Raw genomic sequence first — 23,882 nt, forward strand, 5'->3', positions numbered from 1 at the left:
CAGCGTGCTCTGGTCAGGACGGGGCCTCACCGAGGGCAGCGAGGAGGCACCACTGATCCCCAGCTTAGCCAGAGCCTCATCCTTAGGGTTGTTTTTCTTCAGGAAGATCTGGGGGGGCTTCCTGAGAGAAGGAAGAGGTCGGGAGTCCACACGGTGACTCTGGGCAGCGGGCAGTCCTGGCCGTCCTCCCCCTCCCCACCACCGCCGGGGTGCACCTGGGCGGCTGCACGGGCACGGGCACGGGGCCTGGGCGGCTCTGGTATATGCGGATGATGTTGCGGATCTCCCTGCTGGGCTCTGCCCGCCGGGGCTTAGGGTCCGAGCTACGCACCACGGCTCTGCCCTCTGCCAGCTGGCGACCACCGCCAGGCCCCACCTCTGTGGCTGGCTCCGCCTCAGCCTCCTGTGCAGCTTTGGCCCCATCTCGTGCCAGTGGCTTTTTCTCTACTGGGGGAGGAGGAGGTGACGGCACTGACCAGAAAGAGAGGAAAGATGTGAGACCCTGTGCAGAACCACAAAGCCTGCCCCCCCACCCTGCTCCCCACCACCTGCTCTCGGTTCCTCTTCTTCCGGCTCCTCCTCCTGCTCCTCCCCCTGGGGGATCTTCACCTTGGCCGGAGGCCTCGTCGTCTCCACCTTGATCTGCTGCTGCCCTGTAAACGCCCCAAATGGCCCTCGCTATTACTCTCCACCTGGCCCGCCCGTCTGGGCTCCTGGACAGGCCACACTGACCTAGAGGAATAGAGTGCACCCTGCCGTCCCCTGGCCAGGCTGGGGCGGTGGCTGAGTTTTTGTGTGGGATTGCCACCCCAAGGGCCCTCACCCAGCTTCTGGAAATAGTCCCGTTTCTGCTGGAAGCTCTTGGGCCGCCGGGGCCTGTTTTCAGCCTCCTGTGAGGTCTCCTGTGGCAGGAGGGGAAAGAGAAGGAGCTGCCCTGCCAGACAAGTTGCCACTCACACAGCAAACCCGCTCGGATCCGTGGGGCTGGAGCCTGGCAGCATCTTTTCTGCATCTCCCCACACCCCCCATGCCATGTCTCCCACTTCTGGGGCCTTGGAGCCTGCTGCCCCACCCCAGCCCTGCCACCTGCCTGGCCTCGCCTCTTCACCCTCAGGCAGGCACCTACCAGTTCCAGGTCACGCTCTGGCTCCTTCTGGGGGGTGGGTGTCTTCTTGGGCTTGGGGGAGATGGCTGGGGGTGGAGTCAGGGAGGCAGCTCCAGGGGCCTGGGCCTGGGCATGATGCTCCAGGGGCTGGCTCTGGCGCTGCTTTGCCTGCTGCTCAAGGGACAAGGTCATGGCCTGGGTGGTCATCTGCTGGGCCTGACGGGGGAAGGGTGGTGTGCCAGGTAAGAGCTGGCCTAGCCTCACCCCACAGGTCTGTACCCACTAGGCCATCCATGGGCCCTGCCCATCCTCACCAGGATCAGCGCCTGCTGGTTGATGAAGTTCTGCTGCTGGACTGCCAGCTGCCTCGCGTCCATGCTGGGAAGCAGGGGCTGTGGCTGTGGCTGCGGCTGCGGCTGTGGCGGCACCACAACGGCTGCGAGTATGGCAGGCAGTCAGGGTGGCCGAGCGCCATGGCTGAGCTCCCAGCCCTCTGCCCACTGTGCCCTCTAGGCCCCAGGCAACGCCCTCCCTCCTCCAGTCCCTATCTGAGAAGGGACACAGTGGCTATAGTCCAGCCTTACCTGGCATGGCGGGGACCGCCCCCATTGCTGGCATCATGGGCACGGGTGCAGGCATCATGGCTGGCTGGTATCCGGGCATCTGCATCATCCCTGAGTACACTGAGGGAACAGGGCCCCCCCCCAGGTCGGTCCCTGCCTGGGCCCACAGACAGCCTCCCTTCAGCCCCAGGCAAAGAGAAGAGTACGGGCCACCAGGGTGCTGGCCAGAGCTCTGATTGCAGCTGCGTGGGGATCCCAGGCCATGCTTGCCTGTGTTGCTGGGCAGGGAGGCCCTGGGTGCTCAGCCCCGCACTCACCCACAGGGTAGCTGCCTTGCTGCATGGGCCCCATGGCGCCCCCTCCCTTCATGCGGCCACTCAGAGCCCTGCCTTGCTCCAGATCCTGAAGGGACAAAAATCACAGGTCCCAAGGTCAGAGCTAGAGCCCTAGGAGGGATGGGAGGGGCAGCAGAGGCCCCAGGGGCGTAGGGGCAGCAGTGGGGTGGGGTCTGCGTGCGGGACACTCACGCTGAGGCACGGGGAGAAGAGGTGGTCCAGGAAGCCATCCAGACTCCCTGAGGTCCGGGACTCACCTGTGGAGGGTTACTGTCACCTGCCTGGGGTGTGGGGCTTCTGGCACCCCCATTCCCAGCGCTCTGCCAACCTCAGTGTGCCCACTCCCAGCCTTACCTGTGTGACCCCTGCTGGGCAGAGCTGGGGCTGGGCCTGGAGGGGGACCTGGGGGCAGTGAGGGGGCCTGGATGCCAGGGGCTGGGGGGATGTCCTCGGCTCTGCAGGAGATAGTGGGCCCAGCTGAGGAGATGCCCTGGCCGGGGGGTTCCCAGGTTGAGGCAAGATGTAGAAGCTGCTGTAGGGGTCATCCCCCTGCGGTGGGCGGAGGCTTGGGGGCGGGCGGGCTGGGCCTGTGGCAGCACCTGTGAACCCCCGCGGATGACAGGGTGGCTGAGGGGGTCACCTACGACAGGATAGGGACAGGAGCAGGCCAGGGGTGCTGTGGGTGGCACCTACAAGCCACGGAGGGCGATTGGGTAGCTGTGGGGACCGGCCGGGTCCCCCAGATCCTCGGTCTGGCCGATCAGGTCCAACACGAAGTCGCAGCCAGCCAAGTCCTGCCAGGAGTCCTTAGAGTGCAGTGACACAGACCAGCCACGCGGGGGCGGATCCAGGCCTCTGGGTGAGACAAGGGCATGGAGCAGAGGGTGGTCAGCCAGGCGGACGACCATCCGGAAGGGACAAGGACCTGAGGGTGGGCTGGGGGGAGGGGGTTGTGGAAGGGGACAGGAACCTGGCTGAGGACCCAGTGCAACTCACAGCCCTCTACTTCTACAGTGGCTCTGATGCATTTATTCATTCAATTTGATGAGAACCTGGACCAGATCTAGCAGGTATACTCTCTACTTGCTCTCCGTCTTGAATCTACTGGCTGGACCCTGCCCACCTACCCCGCCCCCTTGCCCCCATCCCGCCCCCCGGGGAGCAGGTTTTGGCTTTGGAGCAGCCGCAGGAGGTGCTCGGCGGGAGAGCGGGCTGGGAGCATGAGGAAAACCAGGAGGCGGACGGGACAATGGCCAGTGTGGGCTGCGCTCGCCCATCCCAGGCCCTGCACACCTGCTCTGCAGAATCCGCCCGGCGAGTTGCTCCCCTGTGGTCCAGGACTCCACCTCGGCCGAGAAGCACTCCTCTGCAGGGACGAGGGGTAGGGGCAAGAGTGAGGGACAGCAGGGTCCACCCGGACGGGAAGGGAATACTGTCCCGTGGCGGTTCCGAAAGCAGGAGAGCAGGGAGGTCAGGGTCACATGGGGAGGGCTGAGGAGGGAAGGGGGCCGAGGGAGGGCGAGAGTGCCGGGCAGGCTGCAGCGTGGGCCTGGGGAGGCCCGAGAGGAGGCAGGCGTCACCGGTGAAGGTGAAGACATCCAGCACCATGCGGCCCTGCCTCCATCCGGCCGTCCACTCGAGCTGGGTGGGTGGGTGGGCCCGCTTGGACCCAGGGGCCCGCTGCGTCTGCTGCAGGGCTCCCAGCAGCCTGTGCTGGCACAGTGCTGCCATGCCCCCGGGGGCCTGGTCGGACACGAATCTGTGGGCACAGCACAGGGCTGCCGTGGGTATGTGGTGGCCCGCTGAGCACACCCACGGGGCCCCCACCTGCCGGGGCCCTTACTTGAGCAGCGGCTTCTGCAGGGTGGACACTGGGGGGAAGGCGCCGAGCAGAACAGCCAGGAGGGCCCAGCCGCGCTGCCTCTGCTGCTCGTCCGGCTGGTGCCAGAGCTGGGCTGCGAGCTGACTGAAGATCTCGTTGCGCAGCCCCGGCCGGCGCTGCCCCTGCCGCACCAGGTACTGGCCCATGGTCTGCTCCTGCCAGGGCTCCAAGGACGCGTCCCCCAGGAACCGCAGCATCTGCAGACACAGAGTGAGGGGAGGCAGGACGTGCGGGGCTCCCGGTGCCCGGCCAGCACCCCTTGCACGGGCCCACCCTGCCCCTCCCCAGTGTGTCACTCACCACCTTGTTGATATCCAGGGCATGCTGAGGGTTGTCACTGTCCAGCCGGGTCAGGGGTTTGGTCAGCAGCTGCCCAGGTCTGGGCAGGGATGGCTCCTGCAAGGAAGGAGGGCGACACGGTGCCTGAGCAGGGGCTGTTGTGTGCTGACCTGCCAGACACAGCCGCGGGGGAGCCCCAAGGGAGCACGCGCCCTGCGAGAGGGAGAGGGGCTAGTGAGGAAAATCATCTTAAAAATACATCTCGGGGGGCTTCCCTGGTGGCGCAGCGGTTAAGAACCCGCCTGCCAGTGTAGGAGACACGGGTTCGAGCCCTAGTCAGGGAAGATCCCACATGCCGCGGAGCAGCTAAGTCTGTGCACCACAACTGCTGAGCCTGCGCTCTCTAGAGCCCGCGAGCCACAACTACTGAAGCCCGCGCGCCTAGAGCCCGTGCTCCGCAACAAGAGAAGCCACCGCAATGAGAAGCCCGCGCACCGCAACGAAGAGTAGCCCCCGCTCACCGCAAATAGAGAAAGCCACGTGCAGCAACAAAGACCCAATGCAGCCAAAAATAAATAAATAAATAAATTTATTAAAAGAAAAATACATCTTGGGACTTCCCTGGTGGTCCAGCGGTTAAAAGTCCACGCTCCCAATGCAGGGGGCCGGGGTTTGATCCCTGGTCAGGGAACTAGATCCTGCATGCCACAACTAAAAAGGGTCCCGCATGCCCCAACTAAAGATCCTGCACATGCAACGAAGATCCCGTGTGCCGCAGCTAAGACCCGGCGCAGCCAAATAAATAAATAAATATTTAAAAAAACCTCTCAATCACTCCTTCTGATTAGAAAACTAAAGCTCGTGCATGCGGAAAACTCAGAAAACACGGAAAAGGATGAAGAATAAAAACCACCATTAACATTCCACTGCCAGACAAAACCACAGTTAACATTTTCGCCTCTTCGCTTCTAATCTTACTTTCTACGTGTCGGTACACACGTCATCTCCCCACCCTCCCTGTTAACAAAATTGGGATCGTACGCTACGTGCAGTTTTGAATCCCGCTTTGCCGCCAACACTGTTGCCTGGACACTTGGCCTTGTCATTCAACATGCTTTAACGACATGGCTTCAATGGCAGGGCAGTGCCACAGGTGTAACGAAGGTGTGGCACTGCAGATAAGTAACCAGCAGCGCGTTGAGGTTCAACCGTTTCCGGTTTCCGAGCAACGCAGTTGCATCCACAGCCCCGCGACAGGAGAGGGAGGAGGGGACTGGAGACAGGACAGACACAGCTTCTGCCTGACGGGGGCTAACGTCTGGGGAGATGTGGGCGTCAGCCGTGTAGAGCTAAGGCCTGGGGGCCCACCTGAAAGCCGATGGAGATGAAGCTGGAGAAGGGGAATTGGTCGATGTCGGGTGGGAGGGTCAGGCTGGGCCGTGCGGGAACTTCCGGGGGCATGGCCTCGGTGATGCTCTCGGCCAGGGTGTGCCGATGGCCTGGGATGACGTAGGCGTAGGCGGCAGCCCAGAAACGCCCAGGTAAGGCGCCTGGCTCTGGCGCCGCCTCCACCTCTCAGCATCAGCCCCCAGCTCCAGTGCAGAGGGAGCCGGGCAGTGAGCTGGGGGGACCCAGAGCATCAGAGGGAGGGACCACAGGGACAGAGCCTCCGCCCAGGAGGGGGTCATGGCAAGAGCAATGCCCATCAGGACTCACCTTCCGCTGTCTTCAGCATGACAGCCAGCTCAGCCGGGATCTCCAAGTGCCCCAGCTCCTAGCAGGGAGGAGCAATTGACCAGGAACTAAGGGAAGGGGCATGGGAACTCGGGGGCCCTCCTCACCCCCAGGGCTGTAAGCTTCCCCTCCAAAGCCCAAGGATTCTAGTCCTGGACACTCAAACACATAAAGCCCCCAGAGGGAACCCAAGAGCACCCCAGGCCTCTTCTTGGGGGACAATGGATGGGCCTGAGGAACAGGACCCATCTCGGCACCCCTGGAACCCCACGCTCCCCCTCAAGCCAGGCCAGGTTCAGCGGGTTCACAACCCAGCTTCCAGGCCACCTACCATGCTTGGCCCCTTCTTGGAGGCCCCGACGCCGTGCCAGCTGCACCGATGCCCAAGCTGTTGGGGGAGATGCAGGAGGAGACGATGCCCCCGTGAGGCGCCACCGGGAGCTCCCTAGAGGCCCCTCCCCCGCGCAGCAGTGCAGCTGCCCCTCCTCCTCCCAGGAGGACCCCACACCAGTGGAGGAAGGGGTGCAGACCCAGGGGGCCAGCTGTCTGCCCCCAGCCCTCCAGAGCCCTCACTAGCCTTAGCGCTGCGGCTGTCTCTGCCCGTCTGCCAGGGCACCGGGAAGAGGAGGGAAGAAGGGAAGGAATGGTCCCAAGGGACAAAGTCCAGCCAGGGAGGGGCCAGAGAGTGGGGCATTACGTGGGCATTGACCTTTGAGCTGTTTTATGGCCCTCAGATTGGAGTCACAGGGCAAGAGGGGAACAGTCCAAGGGAGGCCTGGAGGGGATGGGAGGCACCCCCAGCCAGCAGGGGAGAGCCAGGCCCTGGCAGTGCGCAGGCATGAAGGAAGGCGACAGCCTCCTGGAGGCCCCAGGCTACCCTGGCCAGGCAGAGGGGGACGGAAGGAGCTCCACCAGCAATGGTCTCCGAGGCCTCGGTCCTCGTGCGGCTGCACTTGGAGGGTGGACACTGTCGGGATTTGGCCAACGTGGCCGGCAAGGCTGCCTGGCTTCTCCCCTGAGCTGCCCTGGGCAGGACCCATCCATGTGCTTCACCTGCCCTCTCCGCTGTCTCCAGAGCAGGCGCCGGCCCGCCAGCAGGACGGTGTTCAGCTGCCCCAGAGCTGCCCGCCGCCGGAGGTACCACTTCCTGGAGGCCGGGAAGGGCGTTGGTGAGGAGTCCAAACTCACACCCGATACCTGAATCCTCCAAGCCAAGACATGAATGTAAAATCGGACCCCAGTGAAGCCCCCGGCTGCCGAAGGGAAGCAACAGGGAAAGGACACGACACTTCGAAAGACCAGCAGGTAAACTGAGAGGCTGCTGTGCCCGAGGATCGAGATCTGGGACTCTGGCGCCGACCACGCGGGCTCGTTCCCCTGCCGTTTAGTCACTGCGGTCTTGGATAAGTTACTTTACCTCTCTGGGATTTATCTGCTTTTGTTTTTTGGCCACGCCGTATGGCATGTGGAATCTGAGTTCCCCGACCAGGGATCAAACCCGGCCCTGGCAGTGAAAGCGCTGAGTCCTGGACTTCCCTAGTGGCGCAGTGGTCAAGAATCCGCCTGCCAATGCGGGGGACACAGGTTCGGGCCCTGGTCCGGGAAGATCCCACATGCCGGGGAGCAACTAAGCCCGTGCGCCACAACTACTGAGCCTGTGCTCTAAAGCCCACGAGCCACAGCTACTGAAGCCCACGTGCCTAGAGCCCGTGTTCCGTGACAAGAGAAGCCACCGCAATGAGAAGCCTGCGCACCGCAAGGAAGAGTAGCCCCCGCTCGCCGCAGCTAGAGAAAGCCTGCGCGCAGCAATGAAGACCCAATGCAGCCAAAAATAAATAAATAAATAAATGTATTAAAAAAAAGAAAGAAAGAAAGAAAGCGCTGAGTCCTAACCACTGGACCGCCAGGGAATCCCCTACTTTACCTCTGTGTTTTATTTTCATCGTCTCTAAATTGAGAAGTATTGTAATGCCTGCCCCACAATAAGATGAAATGAATTAAAAGGTGTGTTTGGAACAGAGTCTGGCGTATTATTATTTAAGAAGCAGAACTTCTAAAAAATGAAAAAATAACATTCACTGGATGTCTAACAGGAGATCCCGGAAGAGACAATATCTTTGAGAATTTTCCAGATATAAGAAAGACCAGACTCCTCAATGAAGGAGACCTGAGCATGATAAATATTTAAAAATAAATCTATATATACTACTAGACATAACATAGATAAACAACAAGGATCTACTGTATAGCACAGGGAACTATATTTAATATCTTGTAATTACCTATAATGGAAAAGAATCTGAAAAAGCGTATATATATGTATTATGTATGTATGTATATATTTGTAACTGAATCATTTTGCTGTACACCTGAAACATCGTAAATCACTATACTTCAATAAAAAATAAATAAATCTACAGCTTTTGTACATAAAAGGACACTTTCAAGAGAATGAAAAGAGGGCTTCCCTGGTGGCGCAGTGGTTGGGAATCCACCTGCCAATGCAAGGGACACGGGTTCGAGCCCTGGTCCGGGAAGATCCCACATGCTGTGGAGCAACTAAGCCTGTGCACCACAATTACTGGGCCTACGCTCTAGAGCCCGCGAGCCACAACCACTGAAGCCTGCGCGCCTACAGCCCATGCTCCACAACACGACAAGCCACCGCAATGAGAAGCCAGCACACCACAACAAAGAGTAGCCCCCGCTTGCCGCAACTAGAGAAAGCCTGCGTGCAGCAACGAAGACCCAATGCAGCCAAAAATGAATAATAAATAAATTAAAAAATTTTAATTTAAAAAAGAGAATGAAATGACAACCCACGTAATGGGCGACTACTTGCAAATCACACATTTGATAAAGGTTTAATATCCAGAACATATAAAGAACTCCTACAACTCAATGAAAAAAAAAAAACAACCCAATTAAAAAGCAGGTAGAGGGGGACTTCCCTGGTGGCACAGTGGTTAAGAAATCGCCTGCCAACGCAGGGGACACGGGTTCGAGCCCTGGTCCGGGAAGATCCCACATGCTGCGGAGCAACTAAGCCTGTGCACCACAACTACTGAGCCCGCGCTCTAGAGCCCACAAGCCACAACTACTGAGCCCGTGTGCCACAACTACTGAAGCCCGCGCACCTAGAGCCCGTGCTCCGCAACAAGAGAAGCCACCGCAATGAGAAGCCCGCGCACCGCAACGAAGAGCAGCCCCTGCTCACCGCAACTAGAGAAAGCCCACGCACAGCAACGAAGACTCGACACAGCCAAAAATAAATAAATAAATAAATTCCCAAAGGAAAAAAAAAAAGCAGGCAGAGGACTTGAATAGATATTTCTCCAAAGAGATACACAAATGGCCAAGAAGTACATGAAAAGATGCTCAACATCATTAGTCATTAAAGAAATGCAAATCAAAACCACAATGAGATACCACCTCACACCCACTAGGATGGCTATCATTTAAAAAGCAGAAAGTAACAAGTATTGGCAAGGATGCAGAGAAATTGGAACCTTCACACATTGCTGGTAGGAATATAAAATGGTGCAGCCACTGTGGAAAACAGTTTGGCAATTCCTCAAAAAGGTAAAGACAGAATTACCATATAACTCAGGATTTCCACTCCCAGATAGAGACCCAAAAGAACCAAAAGCAGAAACTTGAACAGTTACTTGTACACTTGTGTTCATAGCAGCCTTATTCACAATAAGCCAAAAGGTAGAAACAACCCACTGACAGGTAAGTGGATAAACAAAATGCGGTCCGTCCACACAATGGAACAATTTTCAGCCATAAAAAAGACATGAAGTTCTGACACATGTTACGACAGGGACGAACCCTGAAAACGCTATGCTTAGTGCAGTAAGCCAGGTGTAAAAGGAATTTGTATGAGTCAACTTAGACGGCATATCTAGAATAGGCAAATTCACAGCAATGGAAAGCATACTGGAGGTTACCAGGGGCGGGAGGGAAGGGAGAGTGAGGCATCATTGCTGAATGGGTATAGAGTTCCCGCTGGTGATGAAAACGTTTTGGAAACATATAGTGGTGACGGGTGCCCCCTCCTCCGAGGCTTCCCTGGTGTCCATGGCACTGCCCTCATTTTGTTCTCAGTCCTTAAACAATCCCCTTTGGGGCGACTGGAAGCTGGTTTACTGTCTGCATCTGACTCCCCAGCTAGCCTGGAAGGCACCATCTCTGTGCCTGTGTGAAGATGCTTGCACTTTCCTCCCTGTGTTGCCAGCACCTGGCCCAGGGTAGATGGAGAAGACGGTCAACCAACAGCTGTTGGATGAGTGAAGACGGGCAGTGAAGGGTGAGTGGGGCTGGAGCTAATGAGGCGAGAAGGGTGAGGGGAGCATCGTAGGACCACGAAGCCCAAAGAGCCTGGAGTGTAAAAGTCCGGCCTACGTCGAGGCTGGAGAGGTAGGCGGGGCCTCACACAACCTGATTCACGCTTTTAAAAGGGTATTCTTGCTGCAGAGTGGAGAACAGACTAGAGAAAAGAACAGTCAAGGAGTCAAGACCGCAGGTTTGACTGGCCTAGCAGGTAATGAGCTTCTCGTGGCTGGGGGTATTCAAGCAGAGACGGCATGGTGGGGATGCCAGCAAGGAGAGTCCGGTGCTGATGGGAAGCAGGCAGACTAGCCTTGAGGCCCTACGCCCCCCCGACCCTGCCCCGCCACCGTGAGGAGGCCTACAGTCTCGCCCCACTCTGCACACCTGGCCTGGAGCCCACGCACGCGAATCCATGGTAGGAGGCGAAGGCGTTGACAGGAGAGGCTGGCGCAGAGGCCTCGGTGCAGGGTGAGCAGGGCCTGGGCGCGCTGCTGGGCCCGGTGCCGCTCCAGCTGCTGCCAGCCCAGCTCCTGCAGTAGCACCTGGGGGCAGAGGTTTGGGCTGGGGGCAGGCCAGGTGGCTGGAGACCACCCTGCCCTTCTCCCGAGGCCTCAGCCTCCTCCTTTCTGCCAAACTATTGATTCTACTGGGGTGCCCGGGACACCCGGCCCACTCCATCTCCCCACCACCCAGAAGGAGCACCAAATCATGAGTTGGTCCCAAAATGTTCCTCCCACTTTCCAGCCATACCCGCTGCTTCCCTGCTCATACACACCACCCACCTGGGTGGCTCCCAGGTGACAGAGGGGCGACTCAGCCCCAAACACCTGGTTCAGGATGGTGCCACATCTTTCCTGGTCAGAGAGCTCTTCCTGTCCCTCTGTCCCCAGGGCCCGGAACCTGCCCCAAGGACGGAGAATCTTGAGGAGGTCGGAACAAACACAGCGGAGACCTCCCTCCACACTCATTTGACCCCTGAACCCCTCGGGGTCTATTCAGTCTATAAGTCATTCAACAATGATTTGGAAAGCACCTACTATGTGCCAAGCACTCAGGAGAGTTTTGCTGAGAGGACGAGGGGCAGGTGAATGCACAGAGGCGTGGAGAGGTGTGCGGGTGACGAACAGTGAAAGGAGACGCAGATGGAGGGAGAGAAGGAGAGACAGAGAGAAAGGAAGGAGGGAGGGTTGGACGTCAGGCCCAGGGTCCCTGGGAAAGTGTGTCCATCCCCCGCTCCCGAAAAAGCCCCAGGTCCGCCAGCCACTCCAGGGGGCCTTCCTAGTGAGCCCTGGCCCTGAGGTGCCTGCGCCCTGGGGCTGCCCGCATCCTGGGCCCCTACCTGGCCAGGAAGGTCTGGAAAGGCACGCGAACGGGAAAGTTGGCGCTGCGGGTACACACGGCCTCCAGGATGCCCGCCTGGCGCAGTTGCTCTGCCACGTAACCCACATCAAAGAGGCCCGGAAGCTGTGGCCATGGGGCAGAGCCAAGGAGAGCTGAATTGAGGGGCTCAGAGCTGTGGGGAAGGTGGGGCAGGGCCGGGGAGGGCTGAGGGGGGCGGCCAGGGGTGGGAGGGCTCTGGCGCCAGGTGCTGGGAGAGCTCACCTTTCCCGGGTTGGGGTTGAGGCACTGGATGAAATAGATATGGCTCCTGGTGGGTGGAAGGGGCGGTCACTTGAGCACAGACTGGCCCCTCCATTCAAACTCCCTGGGGTTGAGTGCGGGGGGCCCTATTCTCACCTGCCCAGCCGGGCTAGGAGGTCCCCCAGGGAATGCCGGAAGCGAGAGGTCAGCGTGGGTTTGCCTGGTCCGTCCCCAGACTCGGGCTCTGCTTCCTGGAACAGGCTACCCACCAGCTGTGGGGTGAGAGGGGGCCAAGCCAGCTCACCTGGGCCTGTCCAGTCTGCCCCTCACCCCGACCCCCGGGGAGCCAGGGTGGGCCGGCCAAAGGTTCAGGTTGCCAGGGGCTTGAAGACCAGCTCCTTGGGCAAGGCTGTCAGTGTGGAGAGGGCAGAATGGGGGGACAGGGCGGCCGGCAGGGGCACCTGGAGCTGGCTCTGGGCAAGCATTTCCACCACAGCAGGGTCAAGATGATCCTGGTTTCTGTTTAAAAACTTGTGAACCTGCAAGAGATAATGTGGGCGGGGGGTGGGGGGGGGGGTGGGGGGGTGGGGGGCGGGGAGCCAAGGAGAGAAGGCTGGGTGTGGAAGCCAGTCCCTTTGCAAAATAATCCAGCCTCTCCCCTCTGAGTTATAAGGCCACCTTTGACACAACACTGTAAATCAACTATACTTTATTAAAAAAAATGTTTTACAAAGGCCCCCTTTGAAGTTGGACTCATCTCACACCACGTACCAAAATTAACTCAAAATGAATGGATCGAAGACCCAGATGTAAGACCTGAAACTATAAAACTCTTAGAAGAAAACAAAGGGAGAAAGCTTCATGACATTGGACTTGGCAATGATTTCCTGAATATGACACTAAAAGCACAGGCAACAAAGGAAAAATAGATAAACTGGATTTCATTAAAACGAAAAACTTTTGTGTATCAAAATACAGTACTAAGAGGGTAAAAAGACAGCCTACAAAATGGGAGAAAATATCACATGTAACGGTTTAATATGCAGATTATGTAAAGAACTCCTACAACTTAACAACAACAAAAAAATAAAACAACTCAATTCAGGACTTCCCTGGTGGCACAGTGGTTAAGGATCCGCCTGCCAATGCAGGGGGCACTGGTTCGATCCCTGGTCCAAGAAGATCCCACATGCTGCGGAGCAACTAAGCCCATGCACCACAACTACTGAGCCCACATGCCACAACTACTGAAGCCCACACACCTAGAGCCCGTGCTCCGCAACAAGAGAAGCCACCACAATGAGAAAGCCGTGCGCCGCAATGAAGAGTAGCCCCTGCTCGCTGCAACTAGAGAAAGCCTGCGTGTGGCAACGAAGACCCAAGGCAGCCAAAAATAAATAAACAAACCCCAAACCAACTCAATTCAAAAATGGGCAAAGGACTTGAATAGATATTTCTCCAAAGAAGAGACACAAATGGCCAAGAAGCACATGAAAAGATGCTTGACATCGTTAGTCATTAGAGAAATGCAAATCAAAACCACAATGAAAAAGAAAACAACAAAAAAAAACCCAATGAGATACCACTTCACACCCACTAGGATGACTATAATTTTCAAAAACGGAAAATAACAAGTATTTGCAAGGATGTAGAAAAACTGGAACCCCCAATACATTGCTGGTGGGACTATAAAATGGTGCAATCACTGAGGAATAGTTTGGTGGCTCCTCAAAAAGGTAAACATAGCATTACCATATGGCCCAGCAAACCTCTCCTAGGCAGACACCCAAAAGAATTGAAAGCAGCGACTCACACAGTTACTTGTACACCCATGTTCACAGCAGCGTTATTCACAATAGCCAAAAAGGTGGAAACAATTCATGTCCATCAGCAGATGAATGGATAAACAAAATGTGGTTTATACATACAACGGAATATTATTCAGCCATGAAAAGGAAGGAAATTCTGACACATGCTACAACATGGATGAACCTTGGAAGCATTATGCTCAATGCAATAAGTCCGACACATAAGGATTGTGTGTGTGTGTGTGTGTGTGTGTGTGTGTGTGTGTGATATGATTCCACTTACATAAGAATAGGCAAATTTATAGATACAGAAAGTAGATTAGATATTGCCAGAGTCTGAGGAAGGGGGAATTGGAGCTTAATGTTTAATGGGTAAGTTGTTTCTGTTTGGGATAATGAAAAAGTACTGGAAATGGATAGCAGTGATGGTTACACAACATTGTGAATGTACTTAAAGACACTGAAATGTACCCTTAAAAATGGTTAGAATGGGAAATTTTATGTTGTGTATACTTTACCACATTTTTTTAAAGGCCGCCTTTGTCACATACCCAGTTCTTTGTTACACTTTTGGGTCTGTTTATTGGGTTTTCAATTCTGTCTCATTGATGGGTCTGCTCCTTATCAATACCATAATCTTTTAATTGCTAGAGCTTTAAAATATGTTTTAATATCTGATAGAGCAAATGCCTCCATAATCATTTGCTTTTTATATCTTATTAGCTATTCTTATGCATTTATTTTCCATATAATACTTCAGAATAATTTTGTTAAAATCCACCTCTCCTTCTCTCATAAAAGCCCCATTGGAGTATTGTCTGGAATTACATGACTTTTCTAGATTAACTGGGGAAGAGTGAACAATATAGGGCTCCCCAACAGAAATGTGGCTTTTCCCTCCATTTTTAAGTCTTCTTTTGTGACCTTCAATACAATTTTATAGTTTTCTTTAGTCAATCTCCTTCTGTTTCTTCCTTTTTTCTTTTAGATGTGATTTTTTTTGAGGTATAATTGACATATACTCCTTGTGTTTCACGTGTGGATAACTCCTGTGTAGTTTGTATGTTTTCTTCTACAACCAGAGCATGTCACCTCCTCCAGGAAGCCTTACCTGACTTGCCCCACCTCAAACCAGTCACCTGGTCCTAGCCTTTAAACCAGGCCCCCTCCCCTCAGCAGCTCTCCTCCTGGGTAGGTGTGCAGTAGTCATGAAACTCATAAAGGGGAGAGGAGAATCCCTTCAGTGAGCACCTAGTATCTGCCAGGCCCCTGACCCGCCATTTCCATGTAATTGCATTAATCCTCAGGACAATGCTATAGGCTGGACTCCCATTCCCATTTTACAGATGAGGAAATGGAGGTTCAGAAGGAGAAGTAGACTGCCTGAGGTTATCAGAGCCAGGTCCCATGCATACACTCTGCCCCTCTTGGACTGGAAGGTCCCAAGGCCTTGACCCTCCCCACCCCATAATGCCCACCCAGAACTCAGTAAGTCATGCACTAGGTGAGGCCAAGGGCCCAGGTGGGGACAGATGGCCAAGCCTTGGAAGGGGCCTCCCCACACCTACCCCTCTCACCCGTCAGGTGACTCCCCAGGGTCACACTGCCCTCACTGATTCACCCTGATACCTGGTAGGTGACGGTCCCAGCGTAATGCCGCACGGTGAAGATGGGAAGGGGCAGCTGGGGCTTGGTGTAGCGCGGGTGGTCGCCGTGGTGGTAGTGGCACTTCTGCAGGAAGGTGTGGTCCGTGGCCTGAGAAGAGGAAGAGCTTCTCAGGCCTTTGCAGGTGCCATTCCCCTGCTGGGACTGTGCTTCCCTCCCCTGCTCCCCAAAACCACACGCACTGAACAGAAGGTGAGCTTTGGTTTTGGTCCCCAAACTTCTCTTTCAGGAAGAGTCACTCCACATCTGAGTCCTTAGAAAGGGCACGGCTTCTATCCCAGGGACTATTTTGGACAATTGGCTCCCATTTGAGAAAAAACACAGTAGCCTTGTACACCTCAGTCAATAAGATTTGGCGGCTTAGAGGACCCTTGACGAAATCATTTAAAAGAAATGGGGCTAGGGGAACTTTAAGGCAGATTTAGCCATCACTCCTGGGAGTCTGGTCTCACAGTTACATGTGTTTCTGAACAAGTCTTTCCAAGATACTTTTAAAAAGCCATCCAGTAAGAGATTATTTTATAGTGCTAAGGAACTTATAACAACGAATACTTGGGGAAAGCCTCACAAGCCCCTCATGGGGCCTGCACAGTCCCCACCACCCTGCCCCTCAGGCACAACTGTCCCCCTCTGCAGCGAGGACTCTTGGAGAAGTCGGGAATCGCACTCAGGATCACCCAGAGACAGGATTTGAAGCCAGTGTGGCCGCTGCTTTCCCAAGCTGTGCTGAGGGCCTGTGGGCAGGGTCCCAGGACCTCAGCACTTTATTGCTCCCCTGGGAGTTCCTGCTGGCTCTGGCCTGGCCACCAGGGCCCCCACTCCTTGTCCCCGACACTGGGGGCTCACCTGGGACAGCCATGTCTGGGCATCCAGGATACTCAGGAGGCTGTGGGGCTGGTCCACCAGGAGATCCAGGCAGGACTCCTGCGGAGGCTGGGGGATGGGCACCCAGGGCAACAACTCCCTCCGACACTCCTCCTGGGAACAGCCAGCATTTGGTTTACAGAGACCACCCATGTTCGTGGGGGGACCTCATCTGAGCCAGAGCAAGGATGGCCCTCCCACTTTACAGATGAGTAAACTGAGCCTCAGAAGGACTGAGACGGCCCATAGCAAGGGGGCTTTGGGGCAGAGCTCTCGGTGTAGTGCCTTCTCTTTACCAGCGATGGCCTCTGTTCTGGGATACAGCTGGGTGTCCCCCTGCCGCCTCCATGCCCAGCTCCCCATACCTCCTCCTGGGCCAGAAGCATCTGGCTGGAGAAGAGCTGCAGGCGCTCACTGGCGAGGTTGTTGCACAGCTGCTCCAGGCCGTTGACCCGCAGTGCCTGGGGGGGCGCGTGGGCAGTGAGGTGGGCACCCACACGAGGTGGGGGCACAGGGCAGCTGGTCGGGGGGCTAGCACACAGGCCTGGTTCCCTTCATCCCCCTCCCACAGCTGCCCCCATTCTCCCCAGCACTAGGCGGGAGTGGTGCCCTAGGGCTGATGCTTCCTCCTCCAGGGACAAGTCCAAAGATCCTGGCACAGCATGCAGGCCGCCTCAGCCCAGTCCCAGCCTCGATCATGCTTCCTCCCTCCAACGACCCACACCCCTGCCTTCTGCCTTAGCACCACTGTGAGCCTTCGGGCCTCTGATCATAGCCATCCTGTGGTCTAGAAGACACCTCTTGCTACAGCCTAACTCGCTGGCTATCAGAATGCCACATCCTCGTAAGCAGAGTTCCAGGCTGCCGCCTCCAAGAAGCCTTCCAGCATCCCTCCTGTTGGAATTACAGGCTCCTTCCTCTGTGCCCCTCAGCACTTTCCTAGTAAGCCCAGCAGAGCCCCCGCTTCGTGTAGCTTTGCACAGAGTTTTGACATGTTCTAAAATACAGACAAGAGCACGCATGTGCGTACATGCACGCGCGCGCACACACACACACACACGCGCGCGCGCACACACACACATACACACACACGCGCGCGCACACACACACACATACACACGCGCGCGCACACATACACACACACGCGCGCGCACACACACACAGGGGCAACGGTCATCCCCTCCTCAGAGAGCAGATAGTCACCAAGGACACACTGGAGAGGAGGAGAGAGCAGGGGACTGGGCACAGCGCCCATCCAAGGACTGAGGTGGGGGCCACCTCCTCTTGCTCTCGCCCCTCCTCCCTGCCTTGAGGAAACAGGATGTTCTGGAAAGGGGTGAAGAGCTTATGAAAAACTCAGTGTGATTTGGGGGATTCCCTCTCTTCCCTCTCCTCTGGGTACACAGCAGGCGAGGCTGACCCATCCGAGGGTCTTTCATCGTCTTAAGGGCTCCTGTGAGACTCTGCAAGGCCAAGCAGGCAGAACTCTCCAGAGCCGACGGCAGGGCTGGACAGGGCAGGTGGCTGTACCTATGGAGCACGCAGCTGTCTCGTGGACCATCTTACGGTCAGAAAGCCAGGCAGCGCACGAGCGCCCCCACAAAGGGAAGCTGCTGGGGTCCCCAGAAATAACCAGGATGAGGTGGGCACCCCGTCCTGGGCCCCGCCCCCGGGGTGACCTCAAAGCCGTAGACATCGACGACAGTGACAGTGGCCACGCTGCCTCCCTCCCCGGGGGGTGCCAGCCGCACATTGGTCCTCCTCAGAAGCCAGGTGAAGAGCCGCGAGTACAGGGCCTTGGCCAGGGCGTCCCTGTGGGCAGGGGGAGTGAGCCTCGTGCAGCAGGGGCCGGGCCTGCTCACAGCTCTCTCCTGTCCCCAGGGCCACCTGGCGCTGATGGCACTTTCCACGGGCAGGGATCTCGAGACCCGACCATAGGGAGTCTCCTGAGGGCAGAGGATGTGCATGTGGTACGTCAGGCCCAAGGCCCACACTCGTGCTCCCCAAGCCTTCGGGTGGACTGGTCAGGCCCCCACCTCCCCAGGACCCCCGAGCTCACCATGACCCTCCTGGTGACAGCCCCCTCCAGGCGCTCGGGCGGCACCTGCAGCAACCGGGCTGCTGTGTGGATCTCAGCCCAGCTGGACACGGCAGCCACCTCCTGTGACTCCCTCTGGACAGGCGGGAGGGGGCAGGGAGAGCTCTGCTTGTGGACTGGCTGCTTCCCATGGGGCAGGGGCAGGGCCTTGCTTTGCCTGGCAAGGTACTCTGTTACCCAAAGGTAGATCTGGGCAGGTAGGAGCTGGCTCCGGAGTCTGAGGGCCTGAGTGTGAATCCTGACTTTACCTCTCCACTAACTGGCGGCCCTGACAAGCCTCTTTCCTTCTCCGAGTCTCCACTGTCTTATTGTTAAAGGCGAAACAACAATTTTTATGTTATGGTGTTCTCAGGAGCAATGAATTAGAAAATATATGCAGGGAATTCCTCAGCGGTCCAGCAGTTATAGGACTCGGCACGTTCACTGCCGGGGGCCCGGGTTCAATCCCTGGTCAGGGAACTAAGATCCCGCAAGCTGCGCGGTGTGGCCAAAAAAATGAAAAGAAAATATATGTAGAGTGATCTACACAGTGCCAGGTACATAATAGCTGCTCAATTAATGCCAAGCATCCTCCTTAGGGTGGCACTTTAGTGGGACAGGATCGGTATAGATGCAGAAGACCCCGGTTTCAGTTTTCTCATCTGTACGATGGGAGTTCATCTGCTTTCGGGGGCAGTGGTGAGGCCCTGATGGTGGCCCGGGGCCTTACTGTCTCCTGCACACAAGTGTTTGGCATTGTTATTTCTGCCCTCGTGATGGTGCAAACAAGCCGCCACCAACCCAGCGTCTCAGAGGGAGCTCACCTCTGAGGAGGAGAAGCAGATGTTGCCCAGCTGCAGGACAGAAGCCAGCACAGCCCAGACGGCAGTCAGCTCCTCGGTGCCCAAGCCCAGCACCTGCAGGGCCTTCACCAGTCCTGTGAAGTCCTGGGCGTCCTCCTTGCCCCGGAGCCTGCAGGCCCGGCCCTGCAGAGCACAGCAGGGGTGAGGGGTGAGGAGTCTGGCCGCCCGCAGCTTCCCTCTCCTCAGACCCTCCCCTGGGCGGTCCCCGTGGTCCAGCACCGAGGGGGCCTTCCCCCACCTGGTTGAGGTAGTGGTAGGTCTCCGGCCCCTGTAGGGAGAGCCGTTCCCGTGCCATGGGGTCCAGCCCCGCCAGCAGCTCATAGAAAACATGGAAGCTCCGCTCAGCCTGGGCCTCAGGGGAGAAGGACTGGCTTAGGGGGAGCAACGGCCTGGTCCTGTGCCCCAGGGGAGCAAGGACAAGTCCTGGGGAAGGCAGGCTTGGGGGCTGAGGGACCACAGCCGCTCGCAGCGGCCCCTCCCTCTTTCCCACTCTGGGAGCAGCGGGCCAGGTCATACCTGAAACACCACCCTCGAGGTCTCAAGCAGGTAATGTGACACAGAGGCTCCCAGGATGACCCCTCTGTGGACACAGGACACTGAGTGAGGGACCCACCGTGGGCTGGACCCAAGGGCAGCAGCCTCAGCTTCCCAGTAAGGGAAACTGATCCTGGGTGACCCCGCCCACCTGGACCCCCGTCACTCACTGCTGCAGGCAGAGGCCTAAGACCTGGCCAAAGCGGCTGGCGTTGGAGTTGAGGACTGTCTTGGCGTGGCCAAAGCTGCTGAGCATGGGCAGCACGTCGTCCAGCTGGATGGGGGAGGGGCATTCAAGTACCCCTGGGAGCAGCAGTGGTGCCCACTGATCAGGTATCCCGGCCGAGGACACTATGTACCTGGCAGCTCTGTTGGTCCACGGAGGGGTCAGTCACCCCAGCCCTCCCTGTCCCCGCAGTAGGCAATGCCTCGGGCTGACCCCGAGGGGAAGCCAGAGGCCTGAAGACCACCCTTCTGGCCCAAAGGAGTAGCATGGTCCCTCTTGGATCCCTGGGAAATGGCGAGCTGCCCCTCACCCGACATCCTCTGTCCCTTGTCTGCCCCTGCTCCAGGCTGCTTAGGAACTGCACAATCTTTCTGGAAGCTTCTGTCTTCCCAGAGCCGCTGTGCCCACTGCAGGAGGGAGAGGCTGGCAGGGTCTCCAGGAAGGGGCACATAGGACAATCCCATCGAGCCCGAAAGTGGGGATATGCCCACCTGGAAGTGATACCTGCCCTAAAGGAGACTCCCAGAAATGCAGAAACATAGACCTGGGGCATAGAGACCAAACAGAAAAAAGTCCCCAAGATGCCTCGTTCAAGGGGCACAGTCTCAGGAAGTCCAGAGCTGTTGCCCAGCAGTGGACCAGACAGGCAGTTTCAAATGCAGACCTCACATCCCCTTCCTCCTGGCCTTCAGCGCGGCCTGAAGGTTCAGCCAAGCAGGGCAGCCACCACTCACCCCAGGAGGATGCAGGTGCCCTGCCCGGTGCTCTGAGACAGGCTATAGGCTGCTGCCACGATGGCAAAGATGTGTCTGGGGGAGGAGGGTGGAAGCAGATGAGAAGGTTACCAGAGATGGGCATCTGGGGCCTCCTGGGCGTAGGCAGGTCGTGCCTGCCATGCCTTGGACCTCAGTCAATGGGACATGCTGGGGGTGAGCAGAGGGCTGGTGGGGCAAATTCACGTACGGGGTGGTGTTAGGGGTCTTCCTAGGGTGGTAGCTGGCCAGGACCTCAGGTGAGAAGAGAGGCAGGGGCCGGCGGGGGTTCAGAGCGAGCAGGAGGGGCCCCCCAAAGGTCTGGGAGGAAAGTGGAAGCTCTCATCAGAACATGGAGGGAGCAGGTGATGCAAATAGAGTGGAGCTCTGATGCCCCCGGCCCCTCCCCGCTCTGCAGGACCCCAGAGAGGGTTCAGCACCCAGCCCAGGGAGGAGAAAGATGGAGGGGAAAGCCCTCCAGGGGTGCCCGGAGGGCCCTCTGATCCCTGAGGAAAGGGAATCCCGGCCCACCATCCCCTCTTGGGTCCCCCGTACATAGATTCGGCCCAGGTAAAACCTCTTCTTGAGGCACAGCAGCACGGAGCTGTCGCACACCGGCCTGTAGGGAAGCAGGGTGGAGAAGCAGGGCGTTGGGGGCAGAAGATCCTGGGTTAGCGCTGCCACTGGCTGCAGAGACACTTCCACCAAGTCATGCGCCCTCTCCGAGCTGGTCCATAGTACAGGGGTCCGGCTGCTAAGCAAATTACCAGCGCTGTGGGCGCTACAAGCAGGACCAGGCTGCTGACCCAGAGGGAAGCTTTGTGCCAATTAGAGAAGGAAGGAGCACCTGATTCTCACCCCTCACCTGCCCCTTCCAACCAGACAACCTTGCGTGGCAAAATCCCATGTAAGGATACAATTCATAAAAGAACGGGGGTAGGATGGGATACGAGCAAGTGTGACCCAGGCATGGCAGGTTTGGGACCGCGCCCGCTCACCGCAGCCGGGCCAGGTCCTCGGTGTCTTCCAGGCCTTCCCCGAGGCTCCTGTCCTCGGCGCCGGGAAAGGGCGGCGCCTCCAGGCCCGGCCCGAGGCTCAGCTCCAGGTCCTTCTCCAGCGCCTCCTCGGTCTCATCCTCCGGCTCCCATCGATCCCTCAGGAACCTGCAGGGGCTCGGGCTCCTCTCCCGCCGCAGGCGGGTCTCCAAGATGAGTCGGGGCAGCAGTGCTTCGGTGCCAAACCCAGGGTCCTCGCGGGGGTCCTCGCCCTGCGCCCAGTGCACCGGAGCCTCGGCTCCCAAGGTTTCCGGCTCTGCTTCGCTGCTGGAGCCTCTCTCGAGTGGGGGCTCGTCGGAGGGAGTCGGGCCGAGAGAGCCGTGGCGGCGCCCGGCCACCCCTTCTCCACTCGCCCTGCGCCCCTCACTGTCCCCTGAAGCCCCCGCACAAGACGAAAAGTGCCCCTCCCCAGCGGGGGCGTCCGCGGACGCTTCCTCTGAGCTCTGGCTGCTCGAGGTCCTCCCTGCCCTGTGGATCCTGGGGAACATGACCGCAAACTTGGGATCTAGAGTCGGGTCCGCGTCCTCAGAAGGGTCGTCGGGGGCTGGCCTTTCCGCAACCTGCGGGGAACTCGAGCCGCCACCAGGGGGAGCCCTCGGTCGCCCGCCCAGCCCCTCTACGCCCGCCAGGCTCAGCACTAGACCGCGGCTCAGCCCCGACCCGCGGCCCCGCGCCTCGCCCGCCGCCCGCGCCTCGCCCGCCCGCGGCCGGAGCCGCAGCCACCGCAGGAGGCCCAGGCCCCGTGCCACCCGCAGGAGCCGGTCCTTGAGGCCCGAGCGGCAGGGACCCGCGGCCTGGGGAGCGGGCCCTGGCGGGGGCCTCGCGCGAAGCCTGCCGAGCGCCACCAGGGCGACTCCTGCGCCCGCTTCGCTCACGCCCTCCTCCTCTTGCACCTTCCCCACCCCCTCTCCGACCTGGGTACGCTGACCCCGGGCGGTCGAGGCCTCGGCTCTAACGGCCTCGGGGCCCCTCGGCTCAGCCTCGGGCTGCACCCCACTGCTTCTCGCGTCCCGGGCCGGCCTGGGGTCTCGAGAAGCCCGCGAGCTCCGGGGAACGCACGCGCGGCTGCCCTCGAGGGGACTGGAGGCCGCAGCTTTACTGGCCGGGTCAGCCTCTTCGGCCTCAGTGGACCCGCTTGTCGTTCCTGAGGCTGCCCGTAGGCTCCGTCCAGGCCCGGCTCCCTCCAGACTCAAGCCTGTGTCCGTCTCGGAATCCTCGGTCTCTCCCTGGGGCCTCGCCCCCGACGATCCTTCCGGGCTCCGGGGCCCGGCGGGGGGCTTGTCACCGCCTCTGCCGTCGCTGCCCAGGCCGTCGCTGCTCGGGCGTTCTCTCGGCGCCTCCAGCGCTGACTCCGGACCGGTTTGGGTGCTTCCCGAGCCCATGTCCGTTTGCTCCGAGTTGGGCCGCCGCGCTGGGGCCCCACCGCTCTGGCTGCCGCTCTCCAGGGCCTCGCGGACTTCACTGTCCGGGCAGGAGTTGGCCCCGTCTCCATCCGACGTGTCCCCATTGAGGCTGCGGGTCTCTTGGCGGCCCCGCTGAACCGAGCGTACCCGCCCTTTTCCTCTTCTCCTGCGGCGGTCGCGCCCGCGTGTCCTTCTTCCTCCGAGGAGACTCTTCTCCAGGCTCCCCCCACGGCCGTCCCCAGGCTTGTGGTTCTCCTTAGGCCCGCATCCCCGACGCCAAGCGCTGCCTCGTCTCCCCGCAGCCTCCGGTGGCGGCCCAGCCTCTGGCCGTCTGCAGTCGCCGTTCTCCTCTACGGTGGGCTTCCTGCGGCCACCGGGGGTCTCCTGGCCCCCCGCGGTGCAGGGCTCCAAGCGTGGTCTCGCCCCGTGGGCTTTACCGCGGCCCTGTCGGCGCTCCCGGCTGGGCGCGCTGTCGGCGCTGGCCGACCCGGATTCCTGCTCCCGGGAGGTCGGCCTCCCGGGTCCCTCCGGCCGCTGGGGCGTTTTGCCCTTGCTCCTGACCATGGTTTGTTTCCCGGCGTCTCCCTCCTGTCCTCTTCCCTAGGAGCTGGCTGCCCGCAGGTGCCCTCGGCAGCACATCACAGGTTGCGGCTACAGGCTCAATCTACCCGCCCCCGCATCTCCCGCTTTATGCGTGAGCATCAATAATGCAGGTGGCTGCGGGTCCTGACCTCCCCGGCCAACAATAGAGTGGAGGCCGCCCAGGAAAGAGGAGCTGCAACTGCGGACAAAGGCCGTGGACAGGGCAACCGTGCCGCCTG

General features: G+C 58.7%; 1 protein-coding gene across 1 annotated transcript in view; it reads right to left on the reverse strand.

Annotated features, from left to right (window-relative positions):
- The window catches only part of MYO15B (myosin XVB), a 32,576-nt gene extending 8,951 nt beyond the window's left edge, over positions 1–23,625 (reverse strand). Inside the window, 40 exon segments of the mRNA XM_067714242.1 lie at positions 31–121; positions 216–471; positions 549–653; positions 824–902; positions 1,109–1,321; positions 1,420–1,541; positions 1,690–1,788; positions 1,986–2,070; positions 2,190–2,260; positions 2,358–2,458; positions 2,697–2,858; positions 3,297–3,369; positions 3,584–3,762; positions 3,847–4,082; positions 4,186–4,281; positions 5,533–5,663; positions 5,881–5,938; positions 6,230–6,286; positions 6,952–7,045; positions 10,618–10,775; positions 11,016–11,133; positions 11,573–11,697; positions 11,836–11,881; positions 11,971–12,086; positions 12,276–12,353; positions 15,252–15,377; positions 16,134–16,265; positions 16,517–16,612; positions 17,831–17,963; positions 18,039–18,097; positions 18,211–18,324; positions 19,053–19,214; positions 19,330–19,443; positions 19,608–19,671; positions 19,796–19,899; positions 20,162–20,284; positions 20,582–20,660; positions 20,815–20,924; positions 21,159–21,222; positions 21,602–23,625. Of these exon segments, the coding sequence (XP_067570343.1) occupies positions 31–121; positions 216–471; positions 549–653; positions 824–902; positions 1,109–1,321; positions 1,420–1,541; positions 1,690–1,788; positions 1,986–2,070; positions 2,190–2,260; positions 2,358–2,458; positions 2,697–2,858; positions 3,297–3,369; positions 3,584–3,762; positions 3,847–4,082; positions 4,186–4,281; positions 5,533–5,663; positions 5,881–5,938; positions 6,230–6,286; positions 6,952–7,045; positions 10,618–10,775; positions 11,016–11,133; positions 11,573–11,697; positions 11,836–11,881; positions 11,971–12,086; positions 12,276–12,353; positions 15,252–15,377; positions 16,134–16,265; positions 16,517–16,612; positions 17,831–17,963; positions 18,039–18,097; positions 18,211–18,324; positions 19,053–19,214; positions 19,330–19,443; positions 19,608–19,671; positions 19,796–19,899; positions 20,162–20,284; positions 20,582–20,660; positions 20,815–20,924; positions 21,159–21,222; positions 21,602–23,625 (6,453 nt within the window).
- Between the last annotated feature and the right edge of the window lie 257 nt (positions 23,626–23,882).

Source organism: Pseudorca crassidens, chromosome 19, assembly GCF_039906515.1.
Source record: "Pseudorca crassidens isolate mPseCra1 chromosome 19, mPseCra1.hap1, whole genome shotgun sequence".
Taxonomy (NCBI): domain Eukaryota; kingdom Metazoa; phylum Chordata; class Mammalia; order Artiodactyla; family Delphinidae; genus Pseudorca; species Pseudorca crassidens.